The sequence below is a fragment of the Pipra filicauda genome, unplaced genomic scaffold, assembly GCF_003945595.2.
Source record: "Pipra filicauda isolate LSUMZ 115617 unplaced genomic scaffold, ASM394559v2 scaffold35_size7292922_pilon, whole genome shotgun sequence".
Taxonomy (NCBI): domain Eukaryota; kingdom Metazoa; phylum Chordata; class Aves; order Passeriformes; family Pipridae; genus Pipra; species Pipra filicauda.
Window position 1 is genome coordinate 1862403 of NW_024104487.1, and position 26458 is coordinate 1888860.

General features: G+C 45.4%; 2 protein-coding genes across 4 annotated transcripts in view; both read right to left on the reverse strand.

Annotated features, from left to right (window-relative positions):
• Window positions 1-1260: 1260 nt before the first annotated feature.
• On the reverse strand, window positions 1261-8568 carry LOC114004333 (glutamine-rich protein 2-like). 3 transcript variants are annotated; one of them, XM_039384494.1, is made up of 16 exons: window positions 7426-8568; window positions 7074-7178; window positions 6725-6829; window positions 6010-6324; window positions 5805-5875; window positions 5527-5656; window positions 5191-5373; window positions 4794-4916; window positions 4509-4571; window positions 3994-4158; window positions 3722-3840; window positions 2979-3044; window positions 2573-2674; window positions 2072-2171; window positions 1806-1899; window positions 1261-1426 (listed from the first exon to the last, which is right to left on the reverse strand). In XM_039384494.1, the coding sequence occupies exons 1-16, from the start codon at window positions 7843-7845 to the stop codon at window positions 1395-1397; spliced, it is 2193 nt and encodes a 730-aa protein (XP_039240428.1). In that variant the 5' UTR covers window positions 7846-8568; the 3' UTR covers window positions 1261-1394. The 3 variants fall into 3 exon arrangements, with proteins under 3 accessions (XP_039240428.1, XP_039240427.1, XP_027608022.2); XM_039384493.1 differs by having other exon boundaries at window positions 4794-4919; window positions 6010-6321; window positions 7426-8564; XM_027752221.2 differs by having other exon boundaries at window positions 4794-4919; window positions 7426-8560.
• Window positions 8569-11138: 2570 nt separating this feature from the next.
• The window catches only part of SLC1A1 (solute carrier family 1 member 1), a 54494-nt gene continuing 39174 nt past the window's right edge, over window positions 11139-26458 (reverse strand). The window contains exons 6-12 of the mRNA XM_027752222.2: window positions 25946-26053; window positions 24298-24482; window positions 22140-22247; window positions 16130-16252; window positions 15414-15608; window positions 14749-14883; window positions 11139-11500 (exon numbers count right to left, since the gene is read on the reverse strand). Coding sequence (XP_027608023.1) covers window positions 11254-11500; window positions 14749-14883; window positions 15414-15608; window positions 16130-16252; window positions 22140-22247; window positions 24298-24482; window positions 25946-26053 — 1101 coding nt within the window. The 3' untranslated portion in view covers window positions 11139-11253. The remainder of the gene's footprint in view (window positions 11501-14748; window positions 14884-15413; window positions 15609-16129; window positions 16253-22139; window positions 22248-24297; window positions 24483-25945; window positions 26054-26458) is intronic.

Sequence of the window (26458 nt, forward strand, 5' to 3'; positions counted from 1 at the left end):
CCCCTCCTCAGCCTGACTTCCCAGCACGCTGTCCTGATGGTGTTGGGGTGGACAGTGGCAGCAATGATGACTGCCTGGATATGGCCCAGGGACCCCTGCCCAGCACCATGTCCTCCCTTGCAAGGACACCCTATGGTTCCAGGGGACTCCCCACCCATCCACCCCACCCATTCTCACCAGGCAGTGGGTGGTCACCAGTATGTAGGGTTGTGAGGAGAGAGGCATTGCCTCTGTCCCCCTTGGGTGCCTGTAGCTGAGCCTGCTGGGTGCTGAGCACTGTGACTTGGTGGGACAGACAGAGTCCCAAACCCGCAACCGTGCATGTCCCCTAATGACCTAGTGTTTCCCAAACTCCCAAACCAGCACTAGAGGTCTTTGACCACATAGCTGTCCCCAAACTCCCATGGTTGTCCCCAATATTCCAACACCCAAGGACCCCAACACCCCTGACATCCCTGTCCCCACAGATCAATCACCCTGGATGTCCCCACCCTGATGGTCCCCATCCTCCTGAAGGTCCCCACCTGGGGGAAGCACTCCAAGGTGGGGTTGAGGGGTCCCCACAGAGCCAGGGAATATGACACAGATGAGAATGATGTCACTGGGCACCTTGAGGACCTGTGAGGGATGAGTGGTGTAGGAACTGCTGTACCTGCTGCACAGTCACGGTTACCTGGGGGGACAGAGGGGACACGAGGGACAGAGCAAATGGCAGGGACGGTGAGGACAGTGGTGCACCTTCCACAGGAATCCCGGGGCTCTGAGCACCCCCTGCTGGGGTCCCACCTGTTCACTATGTTCCCAGGGCTTGAGGATAATGTCAAAGCCCCCCTGGGTCCGGGGTGGGAGAGGGAGCAGCGCTGCTCGGGCTGCCACCCACCCCCAGCCCTGCCAAAGAGCAGTTCCGCTGCAGGGGCACCCTGAGCCTGCTGCACCAGCACCCACTTGTGGGGCAACCAGCACCCCAAGGACTCCACCTCTTGTCCCCCACATCCCATGGGTTGGGGGGCAGGCCCAGACCCTCCACCTGCCTCGGGGACATCCCCTGGCCCCACTCCTTCCCCTGCCTTCATTCTAGGGGTACACTCCCAGTTCTCTCACACCACCCAGCCTGGGGGGTGCCCCCCATGCTCCCCTGGTCCTGTCACTACTGAACCTTTGCCATTCCCTGAGGTACCTGGCCAGCTTTGCGGTGGTGGTTCTGAGGCAGGAGGTGAGAGGGTAGTTTTGAAATCAGTCTTGCTTAGAAAATTCAAAAAAACAATTGGTTAAATTTTTTATTAACTTTGAAAGAAAACCCTTTTCTTTGGGCAGCTGTCCCAGCCCTGTTGCTGGCTGTCCAGGTGCTTCATCTGGGGGACCTGGATTTGCAGCAAATGCCATGGTGCCCGGGGTCAGTGGCGGGGGTCAGAGGCTGGCCGGTGCTCTAGTAGGGTGGTAGGGACAGGGATGAGCCCCCCTGCAGCCCAGGGGCAGCCCTGGCTGGGGGCAGCTCTGCCAGCCCAGGACAGGACAGGCAGCAGGGGCACCTGCCTGGCCAGAGACCCTGCGGGACAGAGTGCTGGCCCCTGCTCTCCAGAAGACAGGCTGTTGTCCCACACTGGCCAGGGCCATCCCCACACTGGTCTCCAGCTCAAACACCCGCATCCACCAGTCCTCCCCATCTATCCTGTGTTCGCCCCTCCTCAGCCCCCCTCAGACCACAGTTCCACCTACTCAGCCATGCACACAGAGCCCTGCTCACCCACTGCTGGCAAACAGCTGGAACTCACTCCCCCCTTCCCCAGTGCCCTACAGGGCCATACCCAGCTTGTCCTGTGCCCTCACTGTCACTTTAGGCCTCTGCTCCTGTCTGTGATTGATGCAGCCATCTGTGCCCAGCAGCTTGGTCACACCAGGCTGGGAAGGAGAGAGTGGCTGGCTGCAATGTTGAGCCCAATTCAGCATCCCCAAGTAACCTTCCCCATGCAGCTTTCCCTGAGGAAACTGAGGCACGAATCCCCACAGATGCTCAGCATCTCCTTCCCAGCCTCACTGCTCCCTGACGTGTCCTTCCCTTTGCCATCCCTACCTTTTTGGAGAGCCACAGGGCATCCTTGAGCTGTGCATTGGATGTGTACTGGCCTCTGTCACTCTGCATCTTGAGGTGGGACCTGCCATTGGGCAGCTTCCTGGGGGCCAGGGTACAGGAATCATCAGTGCCCAGCTCTGTGGTACCCTGAGCTTCATCCCACAGTGCCCCAGTGGGGCATGTCCCTTCCGACTCCCCTACAACTGCTGCAGGAGACCCATGCCTGTCCCACTGTGCTGAATCAACCCCCCACCAAGCCTGAGGTCAGGCTGAGATCAGATACAACTGATGACATGTGGCACTAGTGCCACTGAGACCAGGACTGGATGAGGCAGTGCAGCAGGAGCTCTAAAACCCTCGAGACCTGGGGCAAGGACAGCTGGCCCTCTGTGGCCCCGTTTGCTTCCCTGCTCCACCCAGGCCCCCTGACTCCCTCTACCTCCACCAGGGTATGACTATCCTGCACCCCAGGGCTCAGGGATGGGTCCCCATGTGCCCTACCTGTAACCATGCTGTTGTGCTTGCTCCTCTGTGATGATGGTAGTGGGGTGTGCAGCATGGCTGATGGGCATTGGCGGATAGAACGGGAGTGTGTCAATGTGCCTGGGGAAGACAAGAGCCATGGGTGGGTGATGGGGACAAATGAGCCATCCCAGCTTGGGACAGCACCCCAAAACCCATAGGCTTGTAGCGCACAGCATCCCCCTGCCTGCTGCTCTCAGGGAGAGGTTTCCGGAGGGGTTCCCATTCCCTGGCTAACACGACAGGGCTGTGAAGGGGGCTCAGCAGAGTCAAATCCCAAGGCAGACACCCTAACCCCCATGCCTGACACTGGGCACTGTCGGCACCCGCCCCCCCCGTCCCACCCCTGCAGCCCCCCAATACACCAGTGCTGGGTGCTACTCACGGGCCAGGCACCTGCATGTTGAGGCCCCGGTCGCAGGACAGGCACTTGTAAGGGACCAGCAGCTGCCTAAGGGGGGAAGGAGTTTGGTGAGCTCCTGGCAAAGCTGCAGTGCTGCTTGCACACTGGCAGCAGCAGGTGCTGGGCACAGGTGAGCTCACAGGCAGCAGCAGGTGCCAGGCATGTCGCTGCAAGGATTCACAGTGTTTGCATGGGGAACTGCAGGGTGTTGAGCCTAATTCCCCCCCAGAAGAAAAAAGAGACAACCAATGCTGGCACCTCTGAACTTTGTAGCTACCCAGGGCAAGTAGGGAGGGATGTGAGAGGCAGGACACAGGTACCCATGCTGCCATCTGAACCCCAGTGTCACTGTCTTGTCAGGACTCATGACCCGCCCTGTGCCTGGCCAGGAGGGCAGGTTATGACCCAGCCCTGTGGCGCCATATGCTGTGCTCCTGCCTGCAGGAACGACCTGCTGTCCCCTATCCTTGCACCTCTGCACCCACATCCCAGTTTTGGTTTGGAGCGCTCCATTTTGCAGATGCCCCTCCTGGTACCTCCTTTGATGTGGTGAACATGCTACTGGTGGATGGAGAATGCAGAGTCATCATGCTTTGTCACCATCCCTGTGGTTTGCTGGCTATTCTTGTCCGATGCCAGGGTACCACATGGGCACTGTCTGGGATAGCTGGAGGAAACGAGGCCAGTGCTGTCCTCAAAGCGAACACCATGCCCATCGCACTCACTGTTTAATTCCTGCAGCATCATCTGCAGTGACTGACATCTCGTCCTTGAGCTCCTTGATCATCCTTCCCCAGGTCTCCTCCAGCTGCTTCTGGAAAGGTCCCAGCTCTAGGCGATCCAGCTGTGGACAGATGCACATCCTCAGACAGCTGACCCAGGATGGAACGTGGTGGTCAGGCAAAAGCCAAGATCGGGATCCTGAGAGGGATGCTGCTTTGGGCTTCAAAATCCCCAAGGAGCCAGTTTTGTGCAGTGGGGACAAGGCACCCTGTACCTTGGAGTCCAGCGCATCACGGAGCTGCTGGTGGACCTCCTGCCAGCGCTGCTCCTGGCTCAACACTCGTTTCAGCATCTCCCGCATCCTCTCCTCCAGACTCTCCATGCTCACCTCAAACTGGGTGCAATTGACTTTGCTGCCCAGGGAGGCTTTATCCTCTTTCTACCAGGGAGGAAAGGCAGGACAGTGGTGGGGACAGGGCAGGGGTTCAACAGGCAGGGCCAGTGTCCGCTGGGGACAGAGGTAAAACTGCTCCTGCAGGGACACTGTGCCCCTTTCAGGGATGCATGGCCTGCTCACCCCATCACCCCCGTGGGGTCGATCCCACCAGCTGAAGGGACCCAGGGAGAGAGAGGAGATAGAGGGACCTGGAAAGGGATCTGCAGCCAGTCTGGAAATACACCCTCCCCCCACACCAAAGCCAGTTTTGCCACTGAGCGCCCAAAGGACAAGGGACATTTGTCATCCTGCCTGAGACTCCTTGGTTGGTGACAGGCCCCTCAAGACTGTACCAGCAGCAGCAGGTCCTCCTTGTCTGCTTTCTTCTCCAGACTCTCCAGGGACCGGAACAGAGCCTTCCAATACAGAAAGCATTCCATGACACTGCAGCAGGGTCAGAGCTGCCTCTTGGCCAGCCAAGCATCCCATGCTCTCTGCTACCCAAAAACCTCTGGGAAAGGCCCTTTGAATCCACAGAGTGCTGCGACCAGGTGGGCAGGGGATCAGATCTCTGGTGGTTCCCAGGCTAGGGTGTGCCTGGGGGATACTCCAACCCTGCAGGGGGTTCAGCCACCCACCTCAATATCTTTCTGCTGCTGGCGATGGTCATCCTGGAGGCTTCCTGTGACATAGCCAAGCTGCTCACAGTCCCCTTCCACCCGCACAACTGTGGCCTGGATGCTCTTCAGCAGCTCCTCATCCTGCTGCAGGGAGGAAGACGACAAGATGATGCCATGCCAGTGGTGTCTGGCTGCCCCACAGAGACAGATTTAGGGTACTCAGCCAGTGCCACAAGCCCTCAGTGCCAGCACAACATTTGTATCAAGGCTTTAGTTTCCTGCTGACTTCCATGCTGCTGACTTGTCCAAATCAATTTGGGGGACAGCAAGGGGCTGCCCCACATTACAGTGAACACAACCTGATACGAGGGTCCTGACACACCCTCCCAAGCCCCCCATGCTGCTATTTGCCCACCTGGCTCTTCTGTGGCAGTGACCTCTGCACCTGCTGTGGCACCAAGGAGTCCACCCGCTCACGGAGTATCTCATAGTCGTGTAGGAGCTTCTTCAGCACCTTGGTGTCTGAGCTCTGGTCAGGGCTTGCTGCCTTTGCCTGCTTCTGCTCCACACTCCCCACCATTGCCCTCAGCTCATCCAGCTGCAGGAAGGGGAGGTAGGATGGATGCAGCCAGCAGACCTGCATGCCATGGTGGCTCAATAGCCCCAGCCAGGCAGGGGATGTGGCCAGGAACCCCACAAGGAGCACCCTGTTGCTTGGGACAACAGTGGGAGTGCTCCCGCTGGACCTCACCTTCTCCTTAAGTTGGTTGGCTGTGACCAGCTGCTTCAGTGTGGCCTTGGTAATCTTCTGCTCCTCTCTCAGCTCCTTCTGCTCCTCTCTCAGCTCGTTCTGCTCCTGTTTAACCTCCTGCAGTGCAGGCCTGGCCAGTGAGATGAGTGCACAAGTAGGCTGAGTTTCCCCACGGCCACTTGGAGGGTGTCCCTCACCGCCCAAACCGGATACTCCTGGCCACCTTCCAGGCTCCCTTGCAGCCCCACAGGATACAAAGCCCTCTCCCATCCTCTTACTCCAGCTGGGAGATCTCGTCTCTGCCATGAGCCACATGTTGCTTTCCGAGGGCATCCTCCAGCTGCCTGATCTGGGAAGGGTGGTGTTGGCAGAGTCAGAGCGCAGACCTTATGTTCTCCCAGCATGAGGGTCCTTTGTCTGCCTCCTCCCTGCCAACTCCCCCTGGCATCCCTGCAGCCCTCTCAGGGACTGCCACAGGCTCACCTTCTCCTTCTCGCCCTGCAGGTCACTGGCCAGGCCCTGCAGGTCACTGGCCAGGCCCTGCAGGGAGGTGACCTGGCCTTGGAGCTCACACAGGTCTCTGGTGATTCTCTCCACTGCTGGGTGACCTGCTTGGGATCCAGGCTGTGTCCCGGTGGTGCCACTTTGGGCACTGGGGGTCCCTGTCTCTATCCCTGGGGTGGTGGTCTGGGTATCAGGGCCTGACCCCAGGGTTTCCATGTCTGAAATGTGGGGCTTGGTAGAGGCAGGCTGGTCATGGAGGGACAGTGGATGGCCAACAGGATCCTGGAGGTTCTGCTGGAGTGGGACGAGAAGATAGGCAGCAGTCAGGACCCAGGAGCATCCACAATTGATCTTGTGCACAAGCCAGAGGGACCCTTGGCAGCTCTGGCTGCCCTGCACTGGTACATCCTCACCTTCTCTCATTCCCAGCACCCATGTTCCCCTTTTTCAGGGCTGTTTAGTTCAAAGAGCCTCAAGATCCTTTTGGCTAAGGCAGGCAGTGACCTCTACCACTGTCCTGACCCGCAGGCAGAGTTGGGGGGCTCCTGGTGGATCCTTTCCTCTCTTCCCTCCTGGTGCCCTTCATGCTGGGCAATACCCAGGGCCACAGGCCAGGGATGGCAGGGCAAGATGGTGAGGGGTAGGGAGGGTGTGGGGACCCAGCTCTCTCCCTCCTGCACTGGCAGCAGTTCACCTGGCCAAGAGCTTTCTGGATCATCTGGATGTCTTCTTCCATGTGGGACTGTGTGGCCTTCATTTCATCGACCTCTTTGCGGAGATCCTCACAGAGATCTGTGGCCTAGGAGAGGGAGGTGGTGAGGTTGAGCCCCAGGAGAGGGTCCCTGGGTACCTGCAGGACCTTCATTCCTGCCATGTTCTCCATGTGGGGGGCAGCGCAGGGTCTGGCCAAGCCTGGTAGCCAGGCACTGTGAGAAGCACTCATCTGGCAGGGCCAGATCCAGGGGTGCTGAACCTCTAGCACGTAGAGGCAAGGGCACTGGCTGCCGCCTCGGACCCACACCTTGCTGATGGTGGTAGCTTACCTGGCCAAGTGCCTCCTTGATCCTCTGGATTTCCTCTCCCATGCGGGACTGTGTGGCCTTCATCCCAGCCATATCCTCATAGGGATCCTGAGATAGAGCTGTGGCCTAGGAGAGATGGGTGGCAGCGGTGAGCCCCAGGCGAAAGCTCCCCGAGAGCTCCTGCCCCTGCCCTGGGGAGCTAATGGCACAGCCTGCGTCAGCAGAGACAGACTCTGCATGAAGAGGATCCAAAGCACCCAGAGAAGTGTTTCATCCCCAGCTCTTCCTCCCAAGAACCCCCGTTCCCACAGTGAAACCCCAAGTGCCGCTGTGAGCTTGGGCTTCAATAAAACTTTGGTATAAGTGCACAGACCTCAGAGAAGGATGGGGGTATCTTAAGGGGAGCACTCTGGGGGCTGGGAGGAGCCTCTACATCAGAGATGCCACTCTCTTTGGCTTCAGTCTTCTCCATGTCGGTGGCCATGGAGGTGACTGGAGGGCCACTCTTGGTCCCCTGCAGCAGGTCCTTCCTGGACAGTTGCTCCCCTGGCTCCTGGGGCTGCTGCCCCATGTCCTGGGCTCCGGCCTCAGTCCTGCCCTCCTTCTGCAGGCCAGGGTGTAATCCGGCAGGCTGGGTCTCCTCCACAGCCGAGGGGAGCACGTCTTGCATGCCCAGCAGCCTCAGGTGATCCAGCATGAGCTTCAGCAGTTTGCGGAGGGCCTCTAAGTTGACGTTTACCTCAGGCGTCCCGATGGCATCATCCAGCAGCTGCAACAGACTGACTGAGGCCATGGCTTGTGCCCTGCCCCAAAACACAGCACCTGTCCTGGGTGAATGGGAGCGTTTGTGCTCAGAGGGAACCCAGCAAGTTAGGAGTATGGGCAGCCAGCAGCCCCCTTCCTCCTCCTCCTCCTCCTCCTCCTCCTCTGCCTTTCTGAGCCCCAGCCACACGCCTGTGCCTGTGTTTGTGCTGTTTCTTGTTGCCAGGTAACACCTGGCCCTGGCAGCCGGTTGTAACAGAGCTATGGAATCATGGAACACATCGGATCGGAGGGGACTTTTTAGAGATCATCGAGTCCTGTGCTTCCAGCCATGGTGGGTCAGGACCTCCTGGCTGTAGGGGTCTTCCCTGATCACCCCCTGGTTCTTCAGTCACCCCACCTTCGGGGGGAGAACATGAGGTTAGGGACCCAAAAATTCCCTTGCTCCCCTTGCTGTTCATCCACATTCCACCTTGGGCTGGAGGGGACAGTGTTAGGTGTACTCTAACCTCCTCCATCCCTTCAAGTGTTGCCCCACCTTGGGGTGCCCCTGTACAGCGCAGTTGAGGGCAGTGATGCAGCTGCACAGAGTGCTGTGAGTCACCAATGGGTCAGGAATTGGGGGCTGAGCAGAGAGCATGCTCCTGGAACTCGAGGGGCTTCAGTATCAGGCACGGGGACACACCCACACGGACACACGGCCTGAGCTGGGGACCTCTGGACAGTCCCACAGTGCTGAGGAGACCAAGGCAGCTGGATGCGGGGGTGTCCGCTGGCTGCTCTTCCTTCTTTGGGCTCCTAGAGATGGGGGGCAGGTGGCACTCCAAAACCCCAAAGGAACCAGATGTATGGGGTGCCAACCACAACCAGGAGGGGACACAACTGTCTGGGCAGCTCCCCAAAGGGATCCAGATTTTGGGGTGCCCTTCACAACCCTGAGGGGACCCAGATGTTCAGATGGCCTCCCAGAACCAGGAGGGGGCCCAGATGTCTGCGTGTCCCCCCACAACTAGGAGGTGCACCTGCTGGTGCCTGTCTGATGGGAGACTGTCCACCACTCTCCAAAGCTTCCAGATCAGGAGACTATGGAGAAGAGGACACAGTGCCCACGCACGGTGTTTCCACATATACAGAAGGTACATACTTGGAATACTGTGTAAAAAAGAACATCCTTGGTCTTAACAGTATCTTCAGTATATGGTTTGGTCTCTTGGTGGTGAGTGGATGGCAAAACAGCACTGTCAACCCCTGCTTAGCTGAATTGATCCACATAAAAAATTAATAGCTAAACAATCCCCTGCTTCGTGTGTATTTAATAGCATACTCCCAGTCCAGATTATATGTAGTTAAGAGGGCTTTCTTGCAATCTCAGCACTCTGCTCTTAAGGAGTTATTTTAATGGTAGAAGAGTGTAATTCTTGCCAAAGTTACAGCTGAGTCACTAGTGAAGATAACATAAATCCTGAATTCAATAGGGTTTGGTTTTCTTTCTATAGCTAAAGGAACTCAATACTCTACAGTAAGGAGAGGATAGTAGGCTAAAACGAGTTAAGAGAGAAATTATTTATTTTTAACACATTAGGAACACTGTTCACAGTACGTCATTAACAGGGTGACTACATAATGAGGTGATCATAAAAGGGTGACTTAAAAAGCTAGTTAAAGACAAAGCATAGACTATAGGCTAGTCATGGAAACTGGTAGGCTTCTTCCTCCCATATGCAAAGCTGCACAAATAAAGACTGTCTCATACTGTTTCTGCAAAGGTGAAAGATTGATTTACTTAATCGGTACATTTTCTTTATTTTGTATAAACATACCAATACTTAGATTAACATTTCCATACAATTTACGATGTTTAATTTAAATACAGTATTATGTCTCATTAATTTAAGGTGCAATTTATCAAAATCTACAGTAAATTATTTTTATTTTAAATAATCAGTTCTCTTTGGCACGCTTCTGGTTTGTTTCAATACAAAAGTGTAGGACTGAATTGAGTATATAACACTGCAGGAACTTGGAGGGGTTTTTTTGTTAGCATATGAGTGAGATATTATGTTTACCACAAGCTTATTTACAAACAAAGAACTGCATATGAATTTCAGTTTACTTTATATATAAAATGGCTAACTACTTCAATGTGCAAGGCAAAAAAGAAAAAATTGTTACAGCGACTCCTCCCTTGAGAGAGTGGCTTTTGCACCATGGAAATCTTGTATAAAATGTTTTAGAAAATGGAGATTTCTTATGAGGAGGTTCTCGGTGCTTCTTATTCTATAGCAAGCCACCCGAGGACATGAATTTCTGGGTCCAGAAATGGTTCATAAGATACAGTTCATAAGATATATCATATTGGCACTGTAGTAGTGTTGCAGCTATAAACTTGCATGTTCAACTCGCAAACTAAACCAAGGAGCCAAAAAAACCAACCGGTCTGGGTAAAAGGTTTAGTCAGAGGGGCTGCTTTCTAGAAAAAACAGTCCGATTTCTATATATCTTCATAATATATCTGGTTTTATTCCAAGAAGGAAAGGTTTAGAATTTGCACTGTGCATTTTCATCTTCATGACCTATGCTTCTTTTGAGCTATTATTTGGTTAGAATCAAAGGTGAACAACAGAAAATGTTCTTTTTTCTCTTTCTGATGGAAATGTACTAAGAGGTCATCCAAGTGGACCTAAATAGGTGAAATATCACTTTACAAAAGCTCTTCAAATGCCAGAAGAGCAAACTTGTAGCAACTTATTTCACATCTGAAGGCCAATCCCAGCAGTTGGCACTCACGTGAAAGGCATGGGGAAACTTAGCTACATAAATACTAGAAATTCTTCCATGCCTAATTATTTCATAATCAAAGAAAACTAAACTCTGTTCACAGTAAAATGTACTTATTTCAAGGCCCTTCTGGTCTGTTTTTTCCTGAATCACGCAAGTAGTATCCCCTCAGCTGCAGAAATTAACAATTTGGCAAATGATCAAGTTACAGGAGGTGTCAAGTACAGTGCGACCTGTTTAGAAGGCAAGGATGTTAAAAGGTATTTCATATAGGTGCTTTGTGATGTGGTAAGGTGTGAAATGTTGTGCTACTCCTGAGTAAAACACATTTGGCTGTCCCAGCTAAGATACCCACTTATGAGCATGCTGATTCCAAAGAGGCATTTCATAGCCTCAGCAAAAATGTATATTCTTAAAAAAAAAAAAAAGTATTGTACAACTGTCTTTTTCTTCAACCTATCAGCACGTACTAAGAGTGGTGAGTTCAAACTGTTGAGAGAGATGATGAGAAGGGGGCAGAACTGGAAGGTTAATCAGACTCTGTGTAGTAAATCAAATGCTAGTGAGATGTAATTCATTCTCAATTATCCTTTAACCTTTTTGAGATATTGCATATGGCCACGTACTTTAGTGCTCCTGTTTTACCTGAAAGCTACTGACTTTAGAACTGAGATGTCTGTGTGAAGGATATGGTGTCAGACTTATCTATAGCAAAGCCTCCATTGATGTAAGATTTCTTGGTCTCTCTTCCATCATTATCAAGTATTGTTGTTTCCAAGGCAAAAGGATTGACTATGTTGACTTCAGAGGTGACATCCATCTGCTCCAGCTCCTTTTTAGAGAGCTTCTCCACTACCCCTGTACCAAAGGCATCTCCCAAGACATTCACCATTGTTCTGAATCGATCCCTATGGAATAAAAATGTTGTCAGACAAACCATTCAGTATGTTACTTAGAAAATCCTTTTAGTAAAAGTAAGCCTACTCTAGCAAATGCAGCACTGTTTCCCTCCCAGTGCAGATTTGGGGTAATTCTTCAATTAAAAGAAAAAAGTCTTGTAGAACAAGAAACAGAATTTTGCCCACATGTATTTGAAGAAGCCTGGAGTCACTTTCATGATAAGTTATTGCGTATAGGTCATGCAAAAATGCAAGTCATATCACTTGTCTGTCTAGAGCAGAATTCCATTGCTGTGGCACACCCTTACAAAATGTTGCAAGGATCACCTCTCAGGCCCTGAAGTATGCTACACAGGGCCTTTGTTTTCCTTTGTGATGAGAGACTGTGGGGTGCAGCAGAAGGAAGAGTCTACATTGTGCCTTTTGTGATTCTAACAGCCCTGTCTTCAGCCACAGGAGCACCTAGCCCAGCATCTTCAGTATTCTGACCCAAACCCTGGAAAGAGGAAAGGCTATCTTCTGCTAGCTTATCATTGTTAAAGGGCTGAAGTTTGCCACTACTAGCAAATAGTTTGCAAAAGTTAAGCAATGAGTACAAAAGGCGAAAGTGTTAAACAAGTCACTTAAAGGAATATGATAATTCTGCACTGTTGATTTTTCTCCAAACAGAAATGTCACTTGCAGGCCTTAAAAATCTGCCACTACTTGGCAGAGGAGCAACAAACCCCTTGCAATATAACAAAGTTTGAAAATCGGTGTGGAAGTATGGACAGTGGAAGGCCATTCTTCCCTGTTTTTCTTTTCAGCTACACAACAGTGCAAAGGCTCTGTGGCAGAACAGGTTTCTCTGTCTATGCAGAGATGTTGAGGTTGACATATTCATAATATTTTGGAAAACATTGCCAAAACAACAGTGAAGTGAATTGGCACGTCTCATATATATTCTTCTTCTAGAACTGCTGAACTCCAGAGCTAAAAAAATTCCCACATTTTTTTCCATGTGGAATAAAAATATGTGGTGGGGAAAGGGAGAGAGGTAAAGAAAAATTCTGGTAGAATCAGTCTGACAAGTGAGACAAATCAACAGAACTGGAAGCTCATCTATTATAATACTTGTAATCAATTAATTTTTCTATTCTTCATTTAACATGTGGAAGAACTCCTCAAGCCTATGCAATAAAACTTAGGTAAGTTCATAATTAACTGCTGGATTGTTAATGAGCCACTACTATCAATAGTTTGCAAAATAATACATTTTAGGCAGTAAGTACAAAAGGCGAAAGTGTTAATAATCTACGTGGCATCACGATGTGCATTCCATCCCCTGAGGTGCAAAATGCACTAGCAATGATCCCTGGTACAAAAAATTAATCTTTAATTTGCTTTACGCAGCAAGAAACCTTAGTCTGAAAAATGCCTCAGTTCCAACCAGAAACATCTTGAATTATTTGTATGCTTCATGGTGGAACAGGTAGCTTCCATGATTCATACTGAGCCTAAGAATCACATGAACTGTGGACTTTGAAAGTGGAGGCAAGATCATAAAGTTATGATTGCTATGAGAAAATGGGAATTACTGTTCTCTTTCTCTCTCTCACTCCCACAAAAGAAATAGAGGGCTTCAAATAAAATTATTAGGATGTAGAATATGTCTCTGCACAACACTTTATTAGGACTTGGAATTCCACAGGAATTATGGAAACAAGGGTCCCAAAACAATGAGGCATTCAGGGAAGAAGATGACAAAAAACACCTCTTAACTCAGGAACTCTGTGAGCTGCAATCTGCAGAAGGCTGGAAAAGTACTTTGGGAAAAGAACCAATATACATTTGTTCTGTTCTTAGACTCTTTAGATAACTGCTCTAAGCCAGTGGTTTGAACTAATCTGCACTATCCTTAACAAAGTTAAATGTCTACCAGGAATACAGCAAACAAAGCTATTAGAGCCCGTTGTAGACAGATGACTGGGAGAATGTACTTGTGGCTGGAGTTGCTTGTTTTGGAGCAATTATGCTTATGCATAAATTGAATTGATTCTTGGATCCATCCAACAGCCCTGATTTTCTGGAGACTGGCATTTCTCTCTACTTGCAAAATTGGGTTATATAATCAAATAAATGAAATAGATCTGTGAAATACATAGGTTGCTGCCAGAAATCCTTCAAGAAAATTATTGGAAAGGGTGGGGGAGGAACAAGGAGTGTAAATATGAGTGTAAATATGAGCCAAAGAAGACATGCAAAGATTATGAAACAATTAAGATCTCTGGATTGATACCAATGAAATATCATCCATGCTGAGTTACTGCAGATGAACAAGACCTTGGTCTGAGCACTAAAGCTCACACAGTTTAGGAGGCAAAAAAGCTGTATTACATAGTAAAATTATACTCCTTAACTTGTGAATCCTGTCATGCTGTGAATCATGGCACAAAACTGAGTGTCAATGTCCTTCTGAACTCCTGAATACATTCTGTGATTCTTTGGGCTTTTGCAAAACTAGCAGAGAAAAACCTCAGCGTAACTCGAACAGAAAAGATTTCTAGTGAAAAGGCTTCTCTCCAGAAAGAGCAGCCAAATGGGACTGAGGGGTTTTGAAGTCCTCTGAGACAGCTGGGATCAGGCATAAGGAAAGCCTTCTGAGTTTATATGTGTCTGTTGATCAAGGTGCTGGGCCAGTGCTCTTAGTGAACAACAGCCCTACCTAAGTAGTGGCAGCAGCACAGCCCCACGTATAGCCCACCATGCACATGCCCGCTATGTGGAGTCCAGGGCCAGCTTTGCTTAGTTCATGTTGTCCTCCACTACCTCTTCACCAGTGTATGGATTTTATGTGCTTTGTTGAAATCAACTAAGATGTTATACTTGTGGCTACATTTGATTTTTATTAATGGTGTCTGTATTTAGCATAATGTGGTGGCTGCTGACACTTCAGAGGCACTCTTTGGTACTGTCAAGTTTGCATTATGCTCATGATTTATGTGGCTGTTACTTTAAGGTTGATAGCACCTCTGAATGTGAGGTTATTCACTGCCATCCCATGCAGTAGGGCTTCTCTCACAATTAAAGCCACTACTGCACTCAACTCTGAACAAGCTTGACCATAAGAATAATCTTTGTCCATTTCCTGCAACAGTCCTAAATGATTTTGTTGCTTTCTTTCTCAGACTCACATATTCCCAGGCAACTCATGTAAACATTAAAAAAAAAAAAAAGAAAAAGAAAAACTAATTAAATATCAAGTGCCATAAACTTACAGAAGCCAGTCAACTGCAATGATCAGAGTAACATCCTCGGCGGGCAGGCCAACGGCGCTCAGTACAATCACCATGGTGACAAGTCCAGCTTGGGGGACACCTGCAGCCCCGATGCTGGCTGCTGTAGCTGTGACACTAAATCCCAAAAAGGCCCAGAAAAGGCATTTAGAATACATATTGCTCACAGAAACTCTTATTTCCTGACACAAATGAGCTTACTTCACTGCAAGAAAGAAGGCCCAAATGTTCCAGTTTCCTCTTGAATTCTATCTACTCAAAGTCTAGTGTCAAGCTTATGGGACAAGTCATGTACAGATACTGTTACGGTTACACTGCAAAGTAACAGGCAACACACATCTAACAAGGAAACTGGACAGATCAGAGGTAGAGGCTGAGCTGGGTTTGCAAGTGTTTGCAAGGAAGAAAAATGGCAATTTCCGGAACAAATTGCCAGCAATACAATTGTTGTATACCAGCTGCATGCCCTGGCCAACCCATCTCCTCATCAGGTTACACTGGCAAGGCCTCAGAACAAGAAGTGAGAATGCTCATTATTTCCTGTGCTGTCAGTGATAGTCTAAACTTTCTTGTGGAGTATCCAAAGTTACTGTAATTCACAAAAATCCTCACTGCCCACAAAAAGCATGTAATGGCTTTAGTCTTACCTAATGGTAACTATTTTGCCAATATCCAGTGCTAAGTCATTCAGTTGTGCGATAAATACGGCTGCTACTGCTTCATAAAGAGCTGTGCCATCCATGTTGATGGTAGCTCCAACTGGAAGAACAAATCTGGTGATTCTTTTATCAATCGAGTTTTTTTCTTCTGCACAGCGGAAGGTGACAGGCAAAGTTGCTGAACTGGCACATAATGAAATACATAAAGTAAGCGCAGGCAAACCCACACCATTTCCCTTGTCCTTCCTTTTTCTCAGAGCATGACCTGCTGTAAGACTCATATGGACATCTAAGGCAGGAAGAAAGGCTGCACCTTGGAAAAGCAAGGCAACGTTTGCTATATCTTCTAGTTATTGGAAGAAATAACAAAGTCTTGGTTATTCTTAAAATCACAGGGTACAACTGCCCTGGCATATGTAGTCACAGAGACTGTGCAATGGCTTCAACTCTATCAAGTTTGTGACTAATGAGCTGAATGGCCTCCTTCTGGGAGAGGCAGACCCTCATTTGGTATAAGGCCAGCACAATCTATAGTGTCCCTTTGGGTACCACAGAAATGATGATAAAAACAATATTTCAACCTCCAGGGCGCTGTGAACTGTTGAGCTGATACCAGGACTTTTAACAAATTAGCAATAAAGTCAGAGCACAAACAATGCAATTACTATTAGGAACATTACAGAAAAGATGTTTCTTTTGTTTACCTGGAAGAAATCATGAGGGCTGTCAGAAGTGCCTGAGCCATCCCCATCGCAAAACGAAAAGGATTTTTCCTTACTATTATTAAGTAGATCAGTGGCAGAATTATACCAGAATGGATTGCAAGTCTGCAAAATAAAATGGACTAGTTAAACAAATGGATCCATCTCTGTCTCGCTTTACTAAGATGGTGATAATAGGTATCTAGTTCTGTCCTCAAGAACACTTATGAAACACTAAAGTGACTTCAGTGACATCTATATGCAAAATTTAGAAAAAATAAATAATATTGTTAATAAATAATTGTTAATAAAAAGTAAACTAATGTTGTTCTACACTTCCTTTTGGAAGGGAGAGAGAGTTCATATATGATTTGTCTCTCTTTCCTAAGCAGAACAAGAATTAACTGATTTATTAGAAATAATTTTAAACTGATGAAAATGAGAAGCCTAAACTATTAATGTTATACTTAAACTGAAGTGCAGAGGGTGATTTAAAATAACACCAAAACACTCCACTCTTCTGCCAAATCCTTACAGTGCAGACCAGAGACAAATCAAAACACCAAACCAAATTATTGTTCTAAGTTTATCTGCTCTTATTAGAGAACATGTTTTGGAATTAAATGTAAATATGCTTTCCAGTCAGGGACAGCTGAAATCTACATCCTTCTGCAGAAACTTCAATCACAAACCTATAGAAAAATCCACACCTACTCTGAGGAAAACAGTGTAAGGTCTATAATTAAAATGTAGTGATATTACGAATGACATATATGTAGTCTCATATATTGAAATATTGAAAGATACTGGAATATTATCCTTTGAAACTATAAATTTTTAAAATTAAGTGTGTTGACTCACTTCCTCTCTTGACTTTAGCTGCTCAGGAGCATTTGCTTGGATATTTGTGTAGCTTTCAGGGACAAATTCATCCTTTAAATTGAGCATTAATTTTGAACACTGTGCAGTAATTCCATAGGCATATGCATACAGAGGTTGTGGGCATTAAGATTAGAGGCAAACAGACTTATGAAAGTACATTTGAAATGAAATACATGTGAAGAGTTTGTGAAATTTTCCCTATGTTTGAAGGCTGAAAGTAATTATAGCAACATCAGCTTCTTGAGAAAAGAAATTATAGCATGGAAACATAAACTGCAGAACTGTTGTCATGTATGACCTTGGGATTTTTATTCTGTCCTCACAATATGTTCATGTGCACATTACTGTGTTGTAATAATGTTTTATGATATCAGAGCAGCTGACAAAGATAGCGATAAATCATGGTACTATTTGTTCTGCCAAAACCAGACAATTAAGAGAGAAGTAGTCACAGTACAGAAATCCACAACAGCACCAAAAATCACCCACAAAATCTATGTATTTTTTTCTTTGGGAAAATCACCTTTTTAAAAGCAACAGGCATTAAAGTTTTCGTTCTTATGTGAAGATATGATTTATTTAGTAGAATGTAAATAACAGCATGAAACATGTATTGCAAGTAACTCTAGAAAGAAACCTAACAATTTATACAATGGTGCCTGAGAACAAACTGAATTCTGCAGAATATGTAGAAAAAATATAAAGTGGTATGGGTGCCATTTGGTGTTGATGAGGGTAAACATTTCAAGTATGTCTTTGTCTAAAAGCATAGTGACTTAGTTATTTTGAAAAATTTAGATCCTCATATTTTTAGTGGTAACATGAACATGGCATTTTCAAAATAAAGTATTTGTGCATATCTGCTTTGCCACCACTGATTTTCATAAAACAAATTTGAAGTAACATTTATTTTCATGCATAAAATGCAATTCACAGCAAGTAGCAGAAATTTTTAGACCAAAAATCATAATCAGTAACTGAAAATAGAAATTCTAACAGTTTTCAGTTTTAAGATAGAAAGAACTTTGTCACTCAGAATCCCAAGCTGCCATTCCCTACAGCATCCAAGGATGCAGCTGCCTTGCTGCTTTCAGAAGAGACAAAGGCATGGGCAAAGAAAGTCTGCTTGCTGCAGCTTCCTTTTGTTTTTTTTCCACTTCAGGCTGAGTTTCCTCTGGCACTTATATTATGCTTCCTACTTTGACTTTCCTCTGCTGTACCTGCTAACATACCCTCATCTTGACACTGCAACCATTAAACTTAAGAGGCTTAAGATATTTACTGGCAAACTGGACCAAAGGCACCGGGAAAAGTCTGTTCCCTCACGGTGACCTGAGTGAGACATAAGACTGAGATGTGCTACAAATAGTGGTGGATGAGAGCTGGTAGGGTTGAAAATGTGAAAGGTCATGAATAATAAAGTTGAGAAGAAGGTGAGATTAAAGATGAGCTGGATATGAAGGCTAAAGGAAAGGAAGAGGAGGATAAGAAACATCAGTCTTCATGCTCTTGCACAACTTTCTTGATAGGGAATATAAGAAATATTTAAGACAACCTGCAATTCTTAGGATCAAGTTTAAAGGGACAACAATTAACAGTTACAGAAGATGCTGATGAACAGAACACACTGCAAATGGGCAAGGTCAAACAAATAAGAATGTAAACCAAAAAGATAGTGGGAACGGCACCATCTAAGAAACCAAAACGACAAGCAACATTTCTCCTGTTTGCTGAGAGGTGAGAAGAAGGGTATTCTTGCAAGCTGGAAAACATAGAAAAAGCACCTTTCCCCTGCAGCCTATAGCCTTGTGTGTATGTTGTCATATCTGCTCCTGCGATCTGATTACAACATGCTCTCCCTGATGGTCAGTTTTGCAGAGAATGTGCTGCTCTCCAAAACACCTTAAACAGCACCCATGGGACACCATTCTTCAGGAGACAGAAATGCTGGAGAGATCTCCCTGAGCACCCTTGAGGGAAAATGGTGTAAAAGTGGGCACCCTCACTACATACAATTTTTTTGATGGCACCTGGGAACCTACTTAAAATTGTTGTGCATGTCAAACCAAGCCCATGGCCCCCAGCTAAACAGGAGACTATGTGGTAGTAGTTTACTTTGAAGTACTTTGGAGAAGGCACTGTGTCTTCACACATTTCCTAAGGAAGACATGCCTTGTCACAGTACAAATAGTAACCATAAATAGGTAAACAGTCACAAAACTTGCTATCACATCTAAAATTGTAAAACTTGCTATCTGATGTAACATTGAAGTCAAAAGGCTTTAATAATCCATCCAACATATTCCTTCTCTGAGTCAACTGGATTTAATAACGTAGAAAACCTGCAGAAGTGATACACTGTTATTCTGTCAATGACTTCTATCCAACTTGTTGTCAGGATCTCATTTATAAATTGTATAGAAAATACTAGACTCTTGATGTAGAGTCTCATGGTAAACATCAAGTTTTGTAACCTTTAAAAATCTGACTCATTTTCCAAGTGTAATCGAAAACTTGTAAAAAACTGCATAATGCACTAGATGAACATAACTTGCACTCATCTCTGTAACATTTTCAAAAAGTCATGATTCAGTGCTATTTCTGGAGCTGTAATTTTAATTTAGGAAGTCATTTTATCTCTGATTTTCAAACAGCTAGTCCAAACATACTGACTTACGCATAAAACAAAACAACAGCTTTGAAATAAATGTGTTTATCTAGCACAGATTTATGAAAAAAAAAAAAAAAAAGAGCGCCTTCTTGACTATGTATCAAGAAGTTTGCATTTAAGACTAAAATATTACCCTGCTGTGTTGGTTTGAAACTCCCAAGAAGCTAAGTTCAAGCCCCCCCCCCCCAGTTTGCCCCTGTGAGAAGGTTTAATGATGGTATGGACTTGATATCTTTTTCACCTCATGTGGAGAGTTTTCAGACAAAACACAACCATTCGTTATTGGGGGAAGGGGAAAATATTTACAAAGGTTTATTTACACCCACATATATATTTACATTAAATTAAATTTCTCCTTTTCTTCAATAAAAGTCCAAGAAGAAAAGAGAAAAGTCCTTCTGTCACTCCTCAGGCCACAGCTCCCTCATTTCAGTGTTCTTGTGGCACTGGTTAGTGTCCTCCATTTTTTCCAAGGCAGCAGATTAAGTATAGCAGTCAGGATCTTTGTTCTTACTTTGTGGAAATTCCGAGCCCGAGCCTTCGGGGGATTTCCTTGTAGATCTTCACTCCTCTTGGGTTAGAACACTGAAGGCATCTTTCAGTTCAGTCTTACCAAAGCTCTTTGCTCTGTCTCAGTTCGCCAGCACGATAAAAACAGCAACAGCATCAGCAGAGGGCACGGCCACCTCCTCCGCATTCCGTCCTGGCTCAGCTCTCAGGACAGCTCTGGTTTTTCAGCTCCTTTTCTCTCTCTGTCTAGCTGCTGCTGCATTTCGGGACTCCCTAAAGGTTTGGAAGTCCACCCCTCCACTTCAGAAAGTCTCTGGGTTTTGGGAAAGTAATACAGTCTTACCCCAAACCAGCTCTGTTGAGTTTTCCTCTGTTTTGTTGCCAGCTCTCCCTCCTGCAGGAACATCTCTGCGTCTCTCAGCTGGCTTCACGTTATCTCGTTGCTACTGGCTATCTTTTGGCTTTTAGACACTGTTGTCTCTACTCTGTTCAGGACTGCTCTGCTACCGCTTTTCAATGTCTTCTGCTGCTGCTGACAGTAAGGAAATTCTTCCAGCTCTTAATTATGGGACCCAGTCCAGCTTTGACACTACACTGGGTCTCCCGTAGCCTCAGCTGGGGGCTGGGGGCCCTTGGCCCCCAGAGGGGCTCACTGGCCCCCTGCCTCCTCGTGGCTCAGATCATGGCTACCTACCTTCTAAACTATCTTCACTGCCTTATCTTCCTTTTCTGTGGGTATGTAATTTCCGTAGGGTGCACGTGGACTTTGATTGGTTCAGTATTATCAGTGGGGCAAACCATTACTACCTTAGAGAAAAGGTTTTTCAAACCACCGCACCTTTTCTCTTCTTGGTTGTCGTAAAGCATGTGAATGACTTTTGAAGAATAACATGCATATGCATAACGTGGAGAAAGAAGCTCTTGAACAACTTTGGATCTAGCATCTAGACAAAACACATATAAATCCTTAGCATACTGAAGGAATTATAGGAGTGGATGCTAAAGCAATGAACCAAGACAGCCTAGAAGGTATGGTTCACTGAATTGGAAATAGAAATTTAAATGCATTTAACTTACTGGGCCTGTAATATCCATTTATCTACCACAAGGCTCCTTTGTAGGAAAGTTGTCAGAGACATAAAATGACCTATATTATAACCAGTATCATTTGGAGCAGTTAAGTTGTTCTAAGGCTCTACTCCTTCAAGGCTCCATGTTGTGCAGGTGTAATCTCCTCCACTCAGACTATTCTACATAGCCAAGGGTTTAGAAAAGGAATATGTTACTCAGATTGCAACTTGTCCTTTTGCAGCTTCACCATCTAACTTTGCCTTGAAGGAGTAATTAGCAAACAGTGTAATTCCCAGGACTTCTTTTGACGTCAGCAGCCTGCTCTGCACTGGGAAGGGAAGGGACCAGTCTCCTCTTTGGCATCATTTACTGTGCACTGTATTTACTATGCATTTCGATTTGGCAGGGAGAGCTGGACCTATGATGGTACACCTAGGGCCCAAAAGTCCCATGGAGGTTGCAACATAATCCAGATATTTGTGTATGTTTGATAGGCTGGCAACCCCTGATAAGCCACAATTCATAACCTCACTCTTTTCCAGCTTCTTCTAGTATCTAACAGAAGCCTTACTACTCTCCAAAATACAATATTATTTGTTTCAGCACCAAGCTAAGAAGATGAAACAATGAATACAAGAAAAGTATTTGTGTTTGGGTTTTGGTTTTTTTCTTTAGAATGCAAGGCAGTGACTCTTTAAAACAAAACATACATTCAGCTAAACATGCATTCAATTCATCCTCATACATCCTCACATAATTTTCACAGATAAGAATTTTTGTCTCTGACCTAGAAGAGTAGGTGTTATGGATAACTAAGTGGTAATCAACTGAGTGTTAAAAACTGAACACATACAATTTCATCTTTAAGAAATTACATACCCACTTATTACTGTAGCCATATAAAGACCCAATTTACGAAAGATTTCCCAGTCCTCAACTTCTACTATTTTCCCAGCAATTAAAAACACGATACCAATTGGCATATACCTAGAAAGCAAAAATAAGGCAATCAAAAATGCATTCTCGGAAATACTGCATGCTCACCATGAAATAATTTCTCTCCCACTATACCTTCTTAAAACAGATGGAAAATATGTTTTGATATTCTATTACACAACTGCAGATTTTTTTTTTCTTTATATTCTGTTATACAACTGACTTTATTCACTTGCTGCAAGACTACAACAGAGGTGATGAAAAAAGATTAGAAAATCAGAATAAATGTAACTCTATGCATAGTCTAATAATTAACTGTATAACCTGGTGTTACAGAATACACAGAAGTTGGGATGGGGCATGGGCATATACCCCATGGCAGCATATGTTTATGTATAGACATAAACTTCCTTGGAGGTGGAAGTATGCAGGGCTGAGACTTATATCTGTGTATTCTGCAATCACACAGATGGGAAAGGTCTCCTGTACTTAAAGGAGCTGTCCTCCAGCACGGGGGGCTGTATCTGTGTCACCTGCACCAAATAGAGTGATGTTAGCTTGATGAGATAGTATGTTCATCAGTGTGTTGCCTGATGGAGGGGTCCCCATCTGCCAGTAAACTTACACAAGGCCACGCCTTACAGACATGAAAAGCTGCATAGGCTACTGCCTACAGAAAATTCAAGTCAAAAATCAGGAATTATGTTAGCAGCAGCTCCACTGTGTTCCTTCTGGTCCCAGAGACCAGGCTGTCACAGAGACAAGTTACTACTTCAGAGCTTTGAGTAATATAAATTAATTTATAAATTTGTAAATATATAAAGTGTATCCATTTTAAAATATCAGTTATAAATTTATAAAATGTATGCGTGCCATCTCACAAACAAAATCATACCTTATCCCTGTAGAAAGCAGGGACACTTAGTTCCTCTAAGCCTTGAATGTGATGAAAGCAGAACTAATTCCTCACACTTCCAGCATCAAACTCTACCTTATTTCAAACAAGAGCTCCCAAATCTGTAGAAACATGGGGAGCCTGTAGCCACAGTTTTATGCACAAGCAAGGAAATGGATAGTCAGTTTATGAGTAAGATCCTAGAGGACATGTGCTAACTCTCAGGTCTCCCTATTGGTAATTTTCTGCCGAGTGAGACAGCCTACTTCATGGAGTTTTAACTCATCTGGGGACTGAACCAGCTGCATAGCACAGGACCAACTGCAGAAATTAATCTACCTTTCTTTAAGGCAGCAAGATAAACACTGGTACAGGTTTACTGTTTTACAGGCATCAGAGTGTGCTGAGCTGTAAGGACAATCCATGGAAGGGGCAGATCTGATAAGCTACTGTTCGTGTGAAACGTGGAGTTTCACAAAAATGAGCAGAGTATTGTAGTAAACGGGACAAGGCATTCCACATACAAGGTCAAACTCTTGAAAGGATTGTGTATGCTTATAGTACTGATACTGTAATTGTGATCTGCATGGACAAGAGCTCTGTGAATAGCTGTGAAGTCCAACCAAACATTATCAGGTGAGTTGCTACATTTTTAAATTGTTTTTCCTGTCTGAGAATATTATTAGAATGTTGTCTCACAAAACCTATTAGCAGGAGGTAAATGATGCTAAGTTGTATTTTGCATACCATTCTGGATTTTGCCCTGTGATGTAGCTTGTATATTAATTTGTATTTCTAAAGGGATCCTGTGAACCTAATCACTGTCAGGGAAAAATATTCAAGACTGACAAGGGCATATGGGTGATTATGATTCTACAGTCCTCAAAGCAGTCCTCAAAGTCCTCAACTGCAGTTGAACTGGTTTTATATAAACCTCTAGCACGAGTGTCTGAAAACCTCAGGTTTCTTGTACATCAATGGGACTGTTTCTTTAGTATATAGTAAGTGAGAGCTCTGTCTCCAGTTTCTTCAAAAGAATAAATTCTGTAGAAAGGAAACTTTTTACCAACCATTCTTTGAAAGTTGCTTGCTGCAAAGCACTATACAAAAGCAGACATGAAGTCCGAGTCTGGTCCCACCTTTTCAGTGACAAAATCCACTTAAAGAAGTTGTTAGAAAATATAACCAGTATAACCTTGGACTTACCACATAATTATCTGAACTATTCTCATTGTAGCTTCATTCAGTGCATTGAAGAAATCCAACAGCACTTGTCCTTTCTCTCCCATTTTCCCAATAACCATTCCAAAAACAAGACAAAAGACAATCAACCCCAGTGCATTGATGCCATTGGAATACATGCCCACGATTTTGTATTCTTGGGTTTTGTTCTACAGATTAGAATAAAGAGAAAAAAAGTACCATCTGAAAACAGTGAATTTACTTTAAAGATTTTCTAAAATGAAAACACATTTAGATTTTTCTAAAGACATGGAGCTCTTCCCAGTCACTCTATTCCCTTTTTGAAAGTGCCAAGTGGGCAAGTTCAGGAATGAAGTTAGAACTAAACTGAACTTGAACACTTTGTATTTTAGAGCCATGCAAGGATCTGATCAAATCCTAGCAGGGAGTAAAGCACCCTTTAATTTATATTACACAACTGCAGATTTTTTTTTTTTTTATATTCTGTTATACAACTGACTTTATTCACTTGCAGCAAGACTACAACAGAGGTGATGAAAAAAAAGATTAGAAAATCAGAATAAATGTAACTCTATGCATAGTCTAATAAGTAACTGTATAACTTGGTGTTACAGAATACACAGAAGTTGGGATGGGGTCCTTTCTATAGACTTCTGACATGAATGATAGCAAGGTATGCACAGTCATGCATCAAGATTTACTCCCCTACACTCGATTTACTCCTCACTGTGAAGAAAAAACCACAGATGTAGAATCCTTGTGGTTATTTCTGAGCACCTCAAGGGTTTGTGTCTGGATTTAAGATAAGTTGACCATTGAGTAACAACTAGGACACCAGTGAAATTCCATAATTTAGAGCAGAATGGGATGAATAGGTAAGTATTCATGTATTCCTCTGAGCTTGTGCAGTATCAACATACGAAGGAAAGGGTGCAATTCTTCACTACATCCTGCTTCAGGATTTAATTCATGTCTCTTCATGAATTTTGGAACAAGATGAAATTTGGAAGGAGTATAATAAAATGTATATTGATTTGGTAATGTTTGTAGTTCTGTGTTCACATTCTATTGAATTCCTTTCTCCCTCTCCTCCAATGTAAGTCTAGGCTTTATAAACTGTCAATACCCACAAGCCTTCCACACCTCTAATGAGAGGCTTGATAAACTTCTTCACTTTTGTCTGTCCGCATTCTTTTTTCTGAGTAACAAACTTAATTAACAAATGCCTTATATTGTCTTGCTTTCCATTAAAAAATTTATGGGTTTTGACTCCTTTTCTTCTTTTGTGCTTACAACTATGTCACTGCTGCTCGATCATGCTGTGCTGATATACACCTAGTCTTCCTACAGTGACTGTTTTAATTTCTCAGCAAAATGAAAATTCATAAGCATATAACTTTAATCAATCTTCATCTATTATCTTTGGATTGCTTAATTACCCGTGGACTCCTCTGATGCTCTTAAACTTGCTGGAAGATCCTTACAATGATCTCTAGCACTTACTTATTAACTTTTGTGCTCTTGTAAAATCCTCTATGTGCCATTTCCTGCCTTTTCTTCATCACTAACGGCATGAACTAAATCAAATGTAGTCTGTGTTCCTTCTCCCCACTTCATATAATGTGAAGGAATAAAATGATAAAGGTCGCACCTCTGAAGCCTCTGCTGTTGTAGCAGTTGTAACAGGTTCGCCAGGAAATGTGGAGCTGTTTTTATCCACAGCAACTGTAGCTTTAACTTTTTCACGTTTGGTTTTATACTGGAAAAGTTTTTTAAAAAAAACAGAAGAACTTATTTAGAAACATGAGAAAACTGAAGAATAGACAAAGGCATAGCCTCTGCCCAGTAAAAATAAGAGAAAAATGAAACAATCTGACTGGAAGGTAGCAAACATATTCAAAGATGTTATTTCCCAATTCACTTGAGCTATTAGGGTTCTGTAACTCAGAAGCTATAGATTCAACAAGTGATTCACAGATATGTTATGAATTCTGCATGGAGCTGCTGCAGTCTTGTGGGGCATGAGATTGAGCTCCTGACAATGGCAAGGAGACTTTTTGCTGAGACAGTCTGGAGAGAATTGCTGACAGCCACCCCACCTGTGGAGCAGACCCACCTGATACAACGAGCCGAGCCCCCCCCCACCCCCCATATATACTGTGGT